At 37.7% G+C, this 15,386-nt stretch overlaps 1 protein-coding gene across 1 annotated transcript in view; it reads left to right on the forward strand.

The window, feature by feature from the left end:
* Positions 1-15,386, forward strand: part of IPO8 (importin 8) — a 55,222-nt gene that overhangs the window by 35,239 nt on the left and 4,597 nt on the right. Inside the window, exons 14-22 of the mRNA XM_009995215.1 lie at positions 1,928-2,017; positions 2,698-2,863; positions 3,380-3,540; positions 3,976-4,101; positions 5,838-5,904; positions 6,567-6,692; positions 7,186-7,283; positions 8,277-8,372; positions 9,641-9,861. Of these exons, the coding sequence (XP_009993517.1) occupies positions 1,928-2,017; positions 2,698-2,863; positions 3,380-3,540; positions 3,976-4,101; positions 5,838-5,904; positions 6,567-6,692; positions 7,186-7,283; positions 8,277-8,372; positions 9,641-9,861 (1,151 nt within the window). The remainder of the gene's footprint in view (positions 1-1,927; positions 2,018-2,697; positions 2,864-3,379; positions 3,541-3,975; positions 4,102-5,837; positions 5,905-6,566; positions 6,693-7,185; positions 7,284-8,276; positions 8,373-9,640; positions 9,862-15,386) is intronic.

The following is a 15,386-nucleotide window of genomic DNA, read 5'->3' on the forward strand; positions in this document are numbered from 1 at the left end:
AAAGAGTGTTAAAAAAGCAAACTTGCATTCCATCAATAATATTGCCTATGATTCTTTAGCAAACCCTGCTAACAGCCACTGACTGTGGGCTTCTTTTGGTTCCAGAAAAATGTTTACTTAACATGTTGCAGGAATATTTTGTCTAACTTTCCAGCTTTCTTATCCTACAGTGTGTGGATTTAAGTCTTATTTCATCATTTAGTTGGGAGTTTTGAAAATAACAGTAAAGAGCACAAAGTTTCTATCCTTCCTCCATTTTTATAGACAGTATCTTAAGAATTTTAAGTATTTTTCTGGAATTGCAATACACATTTAATCCACTCTGTTGCTCTCTAATTTATTGTTTATTACAGTTTCCCTTAGGCTTTTGTAAACAGTGGAATCCAAAGTATTCCCTCTCTCCATGTCAAAAGTAACTGCCAGAAAGTTATTATTTTTAACATAAGAATGGCAGCCTTTTGCTTGAAGCTTAACTTTCAAAGTAGTTTATTTTATGTGCGTTGTGTCTCTCTGCAGGATGTGTATTTATGTTACAAGCAACATCTTACCAACATTTACCATCTATTTTTTTACTAATGTACCAATCCACGATCTGATCCAAAACCCTGAAAGATCAGTAAGCTTTTGCAGAATTTTTGTTGGATTGTAGCCTTTGTGCTGGAGTATAACAACAGTTAAGAGGAAGACATTGTTTATGTTGTGAGGAGCCTTTCATATTGACTTGCGGTTTTGAAACCCATTTATCTCTGTCCTGAAGAAAAAAAGGATTTATTCCAATATCCTCCTATTCAAATTTTTCAGTCTTGAAACATGAGGTTATAATATACTTTATAAAAGACTCATAATCCCCAAACACTGCAGACTTGTCTCAACTTCTTGTGTTTGGGATTTGGCAGATTGAAAAATTCCATGAACCATTTCTGCATAAAATAGTGGATTTGTAAGTGCTTTCTGGCTAGTGAGCTGACCAAGGTAGAGATTGTAAGGAGCTCGCAGACACACCTTCCCTTAGCCACCTGCCTCTCCACAGCACCTCCAGTTTAACGCATGCAAACCTGTCACCTGTGTGTACAAGGGAAAATACTTTCCTTTCTGTGTTTTTTTCTCAGCTTAGTTCTTCATCTGCCTCTCTGAAGGTTGGGGAATCAGTATGGGAAAAAATGATGTGTGCATTGGTGATCACCTAAGATACATTTTGTACTGAGTGTCCCCTTTCATCCTCTTCCAGTTTTAGCCACTGAATCATTCCTTTCAATAGTAACAAAGTCCCCAACATAATTCTTTTCAAGTATCCTGGGGCTATAGGTGCTAGGAAAGTCCAAGGTCTCCATGCTGGTGGTCCTCACTCCCTGTGAATGTCTTGGGATAATTTTAATCACATATCCTTCTCCAAACAGAGAGATTTCTATCACAGATGAGTTACTTTAGTCCATTACTGAACATGAAAAAAGGTTAGTTATTGTTGTAGTGTGTAAAATAATTTGTTTTAACACTTACAGCAACAGTAGGTCATTTGCAACTCAGATCTGTTTTGTACTAAGCTTATATTTATCTTTGGGTATGTATATACTCCTTTTATAGGAAGAATTGAGCTCCTAGGTTTTGATCGTAAGGAATTTTTAGGAAAAATCAGCTGGAATAATTTGCCTTAAAGCAAAAAACAAAAAATCCAGTTTACAGTATTCTAATGAGTAATGTAGAGTTGAGTATTATATGTACATTTCTTTCACTTACTTAGCTTTGAACTTGCTGTGGTTATGTGGTTTGTTCAGTTCAAGGTACAAGATCCAGATCTTGTGACAGAACACCTTTGTTACACAGACAAATCATTGTGTTTCCCATGGTTATTAGATGAAATAGATTATTGGCTAGAATTATATGTGTAAAATCCATGGTCTCCAAAATTAATTTTTATTTACACCAACAGAAGAGTGTCTTCAAGGATCAAATAGAGCTGATGTTACAGAATCATGTATTTCCATTGTTCATGTCTAACCTGGGATACCTCAGAGCTAGAGTAAGTTCTCCAGTTATATCAATGTCAGTATTTTCTATATTTCTTTCCTGTTTGACTTCATTCTGAATGTTAATGAAAGAAAGCAAGCAAATTCATAGTTAAATTTCAAATAATGACCTTGTATAGTAATTTTTCAACATTTTTATTTAAAAATGATTTGTCAGTTAAATGAATTGATGGAAAATCTGTGTGGTGTTACTGTTTACCTCTTCCATCAGACTGGAGAATTTGAGCAGGGGTTGTGGCGCACTTGTGACCATTTTTCATTAGCAGATCTCAATACCTAAAGTGGTTGGGAGGCTGTGAAGAATAGGTAGGGTTTCCACAGAGTAGATAATATCACTTTGATAGTAGCTTTATTGCAGCTTGAAGAGGATCCCTGATTGCCCATATCAGTCATAAACAAACAGCTAATTTTCTTTCATTTCTGCTCCGAAGAACCAAAACAATAGGTGCCAATAATGTACATACTAAATTTGCTGGAATTAGGGCAAGGAAAATAAAGAACTGCTTGGGTTTAAAAACTGTGTTACATTTACTGTATGAATACACCATAATCAAGAAAAAAAAAATTTAAAAGTGCATGCAAACAAAGAGATAGTTAACATTGGTTTTGAATCAGTTAAGAAGTGTTAAAAATTACAGTAGTTCTTAACTTGTTTTTTGTTTTTGTCATGCAGTCCTGTTGGGTACTTCATTCATTCAGTGCTTTGAAATTTCACAATGAGCTAAACTTGAGGAATGCAGTAGAGTTGGCAAAGAAGAGCCTGATTGATGATAAGGAAATGCCTGTCAAAGTAGAGGCAGCCATAGCTCTTCAGACGTTAATAAGCAACCAAGAGCAAGGTATGCTGCAGGGATTCATCACCTGTGTACACTGATTGCAGAACATTTAATCATGTTTAGATAGCTTTACTTGCTAATTAGTTACTGTATACATCCCAGAATTGTGAATTCAAATTTTTAGAGCAGGTCTCTGCAAAAACAATTTGGAATCAACATACTTATTTTAATAAAGTAAATAGCACCTCTCTTTTTTCTTTATTAAGGTAAAAACAATAGTGTGCATGTTTAAGAATGAATCTTGCCTGTGCATGAGGACATGTGTTCCCCCAAAACTGGATTTTTGTTGAAAATGACATTTCAGTAGTCAATGTGCTAAATGTAGAATTTACTTAGTTTGTTAGTTTACTACTTATGGGCTGTAAAAGTGCCTTCAGTAGGTTTTTTTACCTTTTTGTTCTTGTTAGCAATTTAAGCTTTAAGAAATAATTTTGTTCGAGAGTAGTTGGTTGCCTAGTGGTTACTGTATATTTGTGTTTATAGATAGTTGACTTCACCTAGTTTCAATTGTTTTTTTAGCCAAGGAATACGTGAAGCCTTACGTAAGGCCAGTTATGCAAGAGCTCTTGCACATTGTTAGACAGACGGAAAATGATGATCTTACCAATGTAATCCAGAAGATGATCTGTGAATACAGGCAGGAAGTAGCTACTATCGCCATTGACATGACGCAGCATCTGGTAAGAGACAACAGTAAAATAAAGATCCAGTCAGAAGCTCGTTCTTAGTTTGATAAACATTTAAGGAACTTTGTAGTGCACACTGTTTAGGTAATTTTATGAAGATCCACCTATAATATTCAGAGTATTTTTTTTCCTGTATGGAGCATCTTTAAAACCTAGTTTTTTCAAAGATACTGGATTTCGTCGCTGGTTTTAATGAGCCAGGCTCTAACTATGTAACATTTCAAATGACTTAACATCTCCAGACTTATCAAAAAAGAAGATTTTTAATTTTCTGTATTCCCCTTTCAAAAGTAAGGAGCATATTTTTCAATGCTGACAGTTCTTTCAGATAAGGCATTGCTGCTGTTGCATTAGCTTTCCTGGTTTTGCATGACAAATTGGAAATGTGAGCTTGCTTTTGAATGTCAGGTTGATTGGTTTTTTTCATAGGCTGAAATATTTGGTAAAGTACTTCAAAGTGAGGAATATGAGGAAGTAGAAGACAAAACAGTTATGGCCATGGGCATCTTGCACACAATTGACACTATCCTGACAGTTGTGGAAGATCACAAGGAGGTGAGATTTAATTTTTTTCCTTCTCTTCCCTCATGCCTTTCATTCATGACAACAAACATTTCTGTGTATGTTGCATCACTTGAGTTGAAATGAATGTGCATTTAGTACAGCAGGAAGCTAAATTAGTACCAAATGATGTCTGACAAATTAAAATCCTGTCTTGGACACGATCTTATGCTCCCAGTTTCTGCATGTGTTCCTCTGACTGAGCCTACTCTGAGACCTTAGGCAAAAGCATCGCTTCTTTCTTCCTTGTAATCCATTCTGCTTCAAAGATTTGGACAGAAGCTTGATCTCAAATACTTCGAGTACAGTGCTACTTTATATCCAAGCAGGACAACAGACACAGTTTTTGATAGAATCCATAGAATAACCATAAATTATTTTTCTTTTTTTGTAAATAAAGAAAAATGCTTTAAGTGACAAGTTTTAAAGCAATGCTGTTGTTGTGGGTTTGGGCCCAACACGACAACAAAGGAACATCTACATGGCCACTCACTCAACTTCCCCCCCACACATACACTCTGGGATGAGGAGGACAAAGCTCCTTGGTAGAGACAAAGGACAAGGAGGGTTCTTCACCGATTAAGGGCCCAGGCAAAACGGACTCCACTTGGGGAAAAATAATAATGTAATTTCACGCTAACCAAACACACACAGGACACAGACACACACAGAGCAGGGCTTGCATATGTTACCCCACCCTTCCCTTCTTCCCAGGTCAAATCACTTTGTTCCTGGTTTCTCTCCCTCCTTCCCCCCAGCGGCACAGGGGGACAGGGGATGGGGTTTAGAGTCAGTTCACAGGCTGGTGGTTCTTGCCGTGCCATCCTCCTCAGGAAGAAGGATTCCTTACAGTCCTTCCCTGCTTCCCCACGGTGTCCCTCCCATGGGAGAGAGACCTCCGTGAACCTCTCCTTCAGGAGTCCTTCCCTCGAGGTCCGGAGCTGCTCCAGCCTGGGCTTCCCACAGAGACAGGCTGCTTTGGGAACAGCCACCTCCCCTGGCCTGGGGGCTGCCCAAGCTGCACAATCAGAGTCCACAGGAAGCAAATGGACTGGCCACAAAATCCAAGTCCACTGGCCAAGTTCACCCCTCCTGGTGCCTTCAGGGAATGTTCCACCACATTTGTCCATGAGTGCAGGGAGCAGCTGCCCCATGGGTTGCAGAGGAACTTCTGCTCTGGAGACATTCAAAACCCACCTGGATGTGTTCCTATGTGATGTACTCTAGGTGACCCTGCTCTGGCGCAGGGGGGGTTGGACTAGATGATCTTTCGAGGTCCCTTCCAACCCGTAGGATTCTATGATTCTATGATTCTTCCTCACCAACCACCAGCACCGCTCTCCTTCCCCAGCACAGCCCTTGTCCCCTAAGTGCTTCTCTGCTCTGGTGTTGATTCTTTCATATGTTAATCACTGAGGCACATCTACTGTCCCTCTAATGGATCTTTGGCTGGGTTTTGGAACAGGGGGAGCTTCTCAACTTTTTACAGGAGCCACTTCTGTGGCCCTTCCCCCACTACCAAAAAACCCACCAAACCAGAACAGCTGTTTACTGAAAATTTGAGTACTTGCATCAGTAAGACCTTATTTCATATTATGGTGATAGTGCAGCATTTAAAAAGTGATAAAAGCCTTTTTGCTTTGAAGAACTCAAACTGAATTAGTAACTACATTTATTAAATTAATGTATTTCTAATTTTTCAAATAAACTGCTTTATTTTTTAATTTCAGATAACTCAACAGCTCGAGAGCATTTGTTTACAGATCATTGGCCTCGTTTTGCAGAAACATGTTATAGGTATGTTTTAGAGGTAATTTTTTGAAAACCATTACATATTTCTACATTTAGAAGTTCTAAAATTAATTATTGCAAATGATAGTGTTTTCTTTAACAGAACTTAGGGTTTTTTGTGTGCTTCTTTGAAGAAAAAAAAGTTGTTAATTTTCACGTATTATTTGTTTCTTTGAATCTTCTCTTGTACATTAGCCAGGTTGGTTATTGTGTTTTGGAGGTCAAAGTCAACAGCAGTTCTGGTTATAGTTCTAGCTAGCTATATTAAAGGGCAATGTCTACAGTTACATTAGTATTTTATGGGTATGGTCAGCAGTTAAATTACTACTTTATCAGAACCCTGCACTAAAACCTACACAGTTTTGTTATAAGGCCTTTAATAAAAAACAAAGGTTGAAAAAATAAAAATATTTTTCAGTAGATCATTTAGAAGAATGTCTTTGAAGTGCTGGTAAACATATATTTCTGCTGTGTATTTATAATAAAAACCTGTGCATATTATTGTAACTACAGCCAACATAGGACCCATCTAAAGAGTCTTTTCCAATTTGTCTTATTTTTTCTACTTACTGATATAGTTACTGATTGCTTGGTTTCAGATTTCAAGGTATTTGCAAGCTACATTTATTTTTTAAAGCACTCTACTTCAAGTTGTTTCTCCTTTCCAGAGTTTTATGAAGAAATTCTCTCCTTGGCCTACAGCTTGACATGCCAGGTGATTTCACCTCAAATGTGGCAGCTTTTAGGTGTTCTATATGAGGTTTTCCAGCAGGATTGCTTTGAGTACTTTGCAGGTATGATCACTTCTATTGTTGTTTCCAGTGATTGGGAATTCATCTCTAAAACCCACCTTAATAGGGGTTACTTCCATGTGGTGCCTTGGTTTAAAACCATTATGCATTTGAGTCATGCCCTGACCGTCTGTTTAGTGTGGGAGTATTAACAGGAGAATATTTTAAGTGGGACAAGCACGTTCAACTCTGTCAGTGTAATCAGTTATTGTAGGAGATCGTGAACTCAAAGGAAGCTGAAATATGCAAAGTTGATGTGAAACTAGAAGTTAATTAATTAAAATGTAGTCCTGTTCCATTTCCTCTTCTGAAAATGTACCCTACATGGTGTACTTTATGAAGAATTCTGCTAGAATAGACTTTTGCAGTGTTTGGATTTCAAGCTATATCCAAGAATCTGAGTTACTGAATTTCATTATAGGACTACAGCCTCACAGCTTAGCTCTTCCATGGATTAGTTTGTAATATTTTCTCAATTGCTCTCTCTTTTCTGCAGATATGATGCCTCTCTTGCACAATTATGTGACCATTGACACTGATACTTTACTGTCTAACCCAAAGCATTTAGAAATCATTTATGCTATGTGTAAAAAGGTAAGGCTTCTGATTCTTAATGTTGTGCTTATCGCTGGTACTTCAAAATTGGATTAGTGGAGCAACTTGAACATGCCAGGTGGTGGCCAGTCATTTCAGAACAAAATGAAATTTGATCTCGGCTCAGTTCCAAGTACACATGGCACCTTCACACTTCTTAAGTGACATGCTTTTTAAAAAATTGCGTGCACAAATCTGTGTGGGAGAAAGTTGCTATTTGTCTTGACTCTCTCCTATGAACAGCTATTTTAGTAAGTAGAGGAATTAATGAAGCCTGATATCCTTGTGTATCTTGCAGTTGCATTCTCTAGTTGTCAGCTAAGGTGCAAACTCAGTTGAAATTCTTCCTACATTTATACAGTTTCTCTTGTATGCTATTCCATCGTGTAGTAAAGTATGAGATCATGCTGCAGCCTTTCTCTGCTTTTGGGCATTACAGAGTGTTAGGCATCTAGCTACCTGCATATTTTTAAGAAACTTACAAAGTTTGAATGTTTGGGAATTATGCTGCTCTGACCATGGGGTTGAAAAGTATTGAGTCAGTTTCTTATGTATGTGCCTGTACACAGAGTGATTGCATACATCTTGTTTTTAATCAGACACTAGCCTAGATACAGGACTGCACTTTGCCAGGTTGTTAATCTGCCAGTGGCTATTAGAACTGAAATTTAAAAAAGGATGTGGAAAACATCAATGATTCTTAAAAGTAACATTTCCTTTAAAAAGAGGAAAGTGATAATGTATAAAAAATACTAACTTCAAAAAGAACTATAACAATTTCTTATAATTTTTTAAAATTAATCTTTAGCTACTTATCCTTGTTATGTCCTGTAGAGATTATTTTTAATGTATCTTAATTCCTCACAAAATATAGCACAGATAGATATGTACGTGCCATGTAGAGGTTTTTGATGTATGCAGGTACAGGAGCACTTGCTTTCTAAGTTGTCAGTGATTAATACTGATTAACTATGTTGTCATTCTGCTTGTTAGGTATTAACAGGAGATGCAGGAGAAGATGCAGAGTGCCACGCAGCCAAACTCCTAGAAGTAATTGTTCTTCAATGCAAAGGACGGGGTATTGACCAGGTGATACATATTAAAACAGTTTTTCTTTTTACAGATTTCCAATTATACATGTATAATTCCTGAGAAAAGCAGTTGAAATTAGATAATTTGAGGGAAATGTAAAGTGTGGGAATAGGGACAAATACAGAGTTTGTAAGGTGGTTGTACTTTTGTTTGTTTGGGGTTTTTTTGGGTTTTTTTTAGTATTTGAGATTAGTGGGCATGATGGAAAAATTAATATAGACTGAATGATAAGGGCATAGTATGATGTACAGGATTGTCTTTTTTTTGCTCTCTTAATAGGATTTTCCTTTTGATGCAAAATACACATTGATAAAACTGTTGTGGCTGAGAGGTTCACTATGTCTATCCAACTACTGAAGTTATTTCTCCAAGCAATATGAACTTGGTTCTTTTTAGTATTTGGAGTTACTCAATGTATTTGGAAATGAAATTTTTAGCATGACTCGGTTGTGATTGCTGGGAATAACATCATTACAATTTTCGGGAATTTCTTAGAACACACTTTTAGATAGCAGTCTTTTGCCTGTTAAGGGTTAAATTGTGGTCTCATGTTTTACATAAAACTTCAGCCTAAAATCAAAATTGTATTTGACGTTGCCACAGTGCAGTCCATGGACTTCAGTGATAAATTTTCAGTTAATTTCACTGAAACCAAGGGAACTTGACCAATGTAAATCTGAAGTCATTGAAGATGAAAATGTTCTCCAGAGGATTTTATTTTTTAAAGAAATCTGGAAGAGATTAAAGTGAATTGTATGCATTTGCATTGAAGTAAATATGTAGTAGAAGGCTTACTTGAGCTTCATAACTCTGTGAATTAAAATGGTTGCACACTGAACTGAAACTCATAAACTAAAAGCATAATAGTTCTTCCCAAAGTATTATAAAGCATTAACCTGCATGTTGAAATCTGCGTAGAAGTTTATTTAATTATGTAGAAATTTGTATGCTTGCTTTTACTTGAATAAACTCACCTTTTGGGGAGGATTTATAAGCTCTTAATCAGAAGCTTAAAATGCTTTTATAGTAGAAAGTGTGTAGAATGCATTCCTAGGTTACACCTGAACTCAAGGTAACTGGAGATAAATTCTGATAAAAGTATTTTAAACTTTTGTGTTGTCAGACACCTGCACTTTTGCCAAGAAAGGTTGGGCCAGGTGATCCTTGAGGTCCCTTCCGACCTGGTATCCTATGCTTCTGTGATTCTGTATATAATGCTTGGTTGTTCGTTTTTGTTTTTTTCTCCCTTATGTTTATATGCCCAGTGTATTCCCCTCTTTGTGGAGGCTGTTCTGGAGCGGTTAACTAGAGGAGTTAAAACAAGCGAGCTTCGTACCATGTGTCTTCAGGTTGCCATAGCTGCACTCTACTACAATCCTGACCTACTTCTGCACACCTTAGAGAACATCAGATTTCCACACAATCCTGAGCCCATCACTGCACAGTTCATAAACCAGTGGATGAATGATACAGACTGTTTTCTTGGGCAAGTATTCTGTTTTGTTCTTTTAAAAGTCCCAATTCTAAACAAGTCTGTAGAGGGCTTCTTATAAGATGGTTTCTTATTTGAGTTAATCTTCCCTGAACAGAATTCTGTGCCATCTTGGTGTTGCCTCAGTGTCCATCTGGAATTTAGAACTGTGTTATGCATATATGTGTTATAGCACTGCATTGCTTCTTTTGTAACTATAATAAAATAGTGAATCTAAATCAATCAATAACCAACTGGTGTATGCGGGTTTTGCTCTCAGCAAAAATTGCCTGCTTTGGTGTACACAGGCTTTGTTCAGATTCCCCATTTGTGTCTGTATTTTAAGCTATTACTATAGCAGTCTCTCAGAAAAAACAAACAAACAAGAAGTTCCAAGTTAAACAGATAAAAAGTGGGGGGAAAATTGCTTATATATTATAACAAAACAGGACATTTAATAATATCACAACCATTCTGACGTCTTCTACCTGCTGTGTATATAAAATGTCTACAGTATGTCCTGTATCTTAACATAAATACACATCTTGTCAATTAGAGGGGTTGCTTGAGTTGGTGACAAAGAAGGCATAAAGGACCCAATGTCCCTCATTTTTTTTTTGCATACCAGTGGCTGAAAAATGGTACCTTTAAGTCTAATTCTCCCACACCTTCTGGTAATATTATTAATTCCTAAATTATTTTTATATTTACTGACTTCAGAAAAGAGCAAGATTTTTTAGGATTTCCATGTACTGATTTTTTTTATGGCTGAAGCAAAGTTCTTGAGATTCAGCTCTTTGTGCTGCCCTTTTTCCTACTGCATATCAAATGCTGAATGCATACAGAGACAGTATGAAAGAAGATATTCCCTACAGGTGGTAAACTTGTCATTCCTTTTTTAAAGGAAATTAAAAAGGAAACAGAATTGTAGCCTGAAACAGTTGGAGCACTAGTGAGAAATTAGTCAGATCCAGAGGGATAAAATGTTACAGATCTGACCAGGCTCCAACCTCAATTACTCCTGTGAGATACAGCTTAACTTTCAGTTCTTCTGTGTCAAAAATCATCAGCTACTGTAACTGCGGTTCAAGCAGCTTCTTCAGAGCTGAAACAAAGGTTAACAAAACCTATGAAATAGAAACACAGGTATCATTATGCTGGATTCTGCTTGGAACTCTGCACTTGAATGGCAGCAGAATATTAAAATGTATCTTATCTGATTTGCTGCTACCAGCACCGAAATAAGTATCTGTAATATGGCTTAACTCTTATTCAGTGCTGTCTTTTCAGTACATGGCTTCGAGGGCTTCTTTTGCTATAGGACTGTTTGTCAGGCACTGTAAGGTGTTGAGAGGGACTTCCTCCCTTTCCCTGAAAACAGCACTGCTTCTAGAAAACCATTTGTTTAGTATTATACAATGGTTGATCTTAGATGGGGCCTCTAAAGGCCATCTAGTCCAAGCTCCCTGCAGTGAGTAGGGACATCTTCAACTGGATCAGGTTGCTCAGGACCCTGTCCAATCTGACCTTGAATGTTTCCAGGGCTGTGACTTCTATCACCTCTCTGGGCAACTTGTTCCAGTGTTTCACCACCCTCATTGTGAAAAATAGCTTCCCAATGTCCAGTTGAAATATCTACCCTCTTTTGGTTTAATACCGTTACCCCTTGTCCTATCACTACAGGACCTACTGAAATGTTTGTCCCCATCTTTCTTACAGGCCCCCTTTAAGTAACAGTAGTAAGGATTGTCATCTAAACAGCAGCTGATGTTCAGAGGTCTAACTGAACAGGAGAAGACAGAAATGCAAACAAATTCTGGCTTTCTTGAAACCCTTCCTTAGGTCCATGCCTGCAGACTATGTATTTTCATCAGTGAAGACAGCAGTGGGAACCCTGAATTTTACTCCTTTTCCTCACCAGCCATCATTTGCTGCTGCTTTGGTTTATGGATAGGTTGCTTTCCAGCAAGAGGCACTTTTAGCCTTAAAATCAAATCAGTTGGAAGACTTACACATCCTAGGGAAATTGGAGAAGATCAAAGTAAATCCACTACTAGGTGAAGGACCAAGTTAATCTTACTCCCATTTCATTGTCAGCCGTGCAGGAATTCTGTGACTTACTGGTAACACTGGCTCTTGAAGATGCTTTGTCACACCCCTCTGTCCTTCTGCCTCTGTAAACTTAGTACCCATAGCTCCTGCTCTGCCGGCAGTAGGGTTGTGTGTGTCTGCATGCTCTAAGGCTGGAGCCAGTAGTTTTTGCCAAAAAGAATGCAGTATATCTTGAACAGCACTTCTGAATGTGTGAGGTGGAATACATGGGAATAATGCACCTTGGGGGTCGGGGAGAAGTAGTTTCAGTAAGGTAAGTAGTTGTTTTTCCATGTTATTAAAGTTAGGGAAACTACTTAAAACTGATCAGAAATTTGAAAAATTAAAAATTTTCCAAGCAAGGAGAGTTCAGATCTCATTTTAAGACTGTGCAGAAAGTGGATGCTACACATCTGTGGATGTGTGCCCCATGACACCCATGTACCACAGTATACTGTAGTTACGTATTTCTAAATGTTTTCTACTATAACTTCAAACTGAAAAGCCATTTGTAGAAATATTTGTTCCTTACTGTTTTCCACCTTTTCCCTGACAGCTGAAATTTGGTTGAGACTGCTGCGTGACTTATGCTTGTTCTCATACTAAAAATTGTTTTGTGGAAACTAGTGTGAAGAGAAAATATAACTTGCTTAAAAAAAAACCCACCTCAGTAAGTGGTTCTATTTTTTTTTAGAAGCTGAGTGGGGAATTTATTTGATAACAGTTTAAATACTTAGAAGTCCTAGTATTCTCAGACTTGCATATGAAATTTCAGAAATTCTAGGAAAACAGAGTTGGTTCCAACTTTGCAACTAGAAGGAAATGGCTAATTATTTGCAGTTTGTCCAGGAACTGGATTGATCTAATAGAAGCAATGTGATCCTCACATAAAGGAGCACAGCAAACCAGTAAGGGCTTAATGATTTCCCTTTGAAATACTTCCAGCTTGGTCTAAAATACAAAAGATTCTTAGGTCTTTTTGTAAGGAGGTGTATTAGTAAGAAAAGGCCCTTCAGATTATGAAGACCACAAGCAGCTTGTTAAAAATAAACTTGCCAAGGAGTTGTGCATTGCACTGCCACGTGTTGCATGTTTAGTACTCCAGGCTTGATATACCAGGGGGCAAGCAGAGTTCATGATTGTTAGGGAGGACCATTGTGTGCTGCTGAGCAAGTAAGTTCAGATCTTGAAGCACAGAGAACTAAGAATTGTGTCCAGGCTCCCTCCTGCAGATGGAAGGGTGCTGAAATAATGAGCCTTTTGATAGCCAGGGTGTGGTCCTGAAATAATTCTTTGCCATTTTGAAAATACGTACATTACATAAAACTCTGTTTTGCTTGTTCAGTTATTTGGGTTCTCGATACACCTGCGGCGTAGTAGAACTTCAGGCATGGCAGTTGCTTATCCTTCTGTTTGTCTCTGCTAGCAGGTGGAAGAAACAAGCCTCTTTTTGGCTCAGGGTCACTAAAGATGCCTTCATACCTCAATTTCCACTGTCCTGCTAAGCTTTCTCATAACATGCATATTCTGAAGGTGTGTTCATTCTTACAGCTTCTTTGTTTAAAAGCTTGAAAATGGAGCATGACAAATATGTTGGGTTTTTGGCCGTTTGGGCTGGTTCCTAATGATGACTCCCTTTTAGAGAGGAATGCTTGATTCTTGCACTTTTGTTTGCTGTCCAGAAGAGATAATTTAGTATGAAGCTAAGCCACTAATTACTAGGGTTTTTTTACATTTTTCTATGTTGCATTTTGCAATTGGCATTGTGTAATGGCAGCTTTTTCAAATGTATTATAGAAGGTAGTGCCAAGTGCCATTAACTACTCTGGCACTTGTACACCGAAATTGCTTCATCAAACATTTGGGCCTTGAAGCAATTTCATGGCTTCCTAGTGTCAAGATGCAGGATAGAAGTCTTGTGCATGGATTACAGAGCTTAGATCAAACTTGGATGAAGGTGCTGGCAGGAACAGGAGGTGGAGGAAGTTCTTTCCTTTTGTACTTGCAGTAAGGACAACTCTTCCAAAGAAGCTATGCTTTGTCTGTAGGTGGCATCATCTTTAGCTTGGATTTTGGTCTTCACAGTGTTGGCATGAGACCAAATGGCAATGAATTTGTTTTCAATATAGATAAACTGATAGTAGTAAGGGGTTTAATTTATTTTATTTTTTTTTTGTGAAAGCAGGCCCTGTTGCCCTGGCTCAGTTTCTTTGGTTGCTTTGTATGTCCTCTTTTGTGCCCCTTTCCTTCAGAAAAGAAGGTATTGCCGTTAACAGTCATGGAAGGACACTCTTCACCTACTTGTGTTTTAGTACATTTTTCAACACATGTAATGGAGCAGCCAAACCAAACATGACAAAGCATGTCATTTGTTATGCTAGTTGACTTTGTTTTTCTTGGAAGGTCTTCTGTGATCGTAACATTTTGCATGGTCATATGTAATTTATTATTGTTGTCAACTAGTCTGAGAATGGAATAACTTCCCTAAGCCCTAGTGGGACTAACAGCGTGGGAGGTATAATGAAATTCCTCCAGATTCCCAACCTTTTAAAAGCACATATAAAAGTCAGAAATCTGCAATACATGATCACTTGTATTACTTAAAGAATACTAACTAACACATTCAGTAACATGTTATATGGGATCTTTGGTAATGAAATTATAAGCACCTTTTAAATTGCATTTTGACAACAATTTCTGAAGTGGTGGATTGAGCTGGCTGTTACCCTGTAAGCTTCATTGCAGTCTGTGGTTCACATCTTACTAGTTTCTTCTCTTTCAGCTTATATTCTCTTTGTTCCAAAGAAAAACTGATTCAGTAATGGAAGAACCTACTGAGAGTCTGGCCATTTTCTGTCAGCTCTGGAGATTTGCTGTAGATCTTTCTGAAACTTCTTTCTGGAACTATTTGTTCTGTAGAAGGCTTGCACAGAGTCTGTCAGCATCAAATTGAATAGTTCAAACAAAACAAGCTCCTCTTGAGCCCATAATAATAAAATACCATAATGTTAGAGGAGAGTTGAATCCTACTGATGTTTCCAGTAAAGGAGAACAGAAGAGTATCTGCAGAGGCAGTTAGAGAATTTTTCCCTGTCTTATTTGCAAATAACTTCTATTTCTGGAAGTGAAAATCCATTTTTAAGAGCATAGGCTCTTACCTAGCTTCCTGGCTACGGTAACATAAAAATCTTTCTGATACTTCATTATTTTCTTTACCTTCTGTTATCTCTTAATTTGTTTTACTGGAGGTCTACTCATTTACAAGTTCCCTGTTGGAGTGTAGTGCCACTTATTTCCCTGCTTTCACTGGAGTTACCAATGCATCTCAAGCTTATGTGTGGAAATTGGATGTATAATGCAGCCATTCTGATGAGTTTTTAATAAACATGTTTAAATACAGCTAACCCTGTGGCACTCCATATGTGCACCCTGCAATTCAGTGCATTCCT

This window comes from Chaetura pelagica, unplaced genomic scaffold, assembly GCF_000747805.2.
Source record: "Chaetura pelagica isolate M959 unplaced genomic scaffold, ChaPel_1.0 scaffold343, whole genome shotgun sequence".
Taxonomy (NCBI): Eukaryota; Metazoa; Chordata; class Aves; order Apodiformes; family Apodidae; genus Chaetura; species Chaetura pelagica.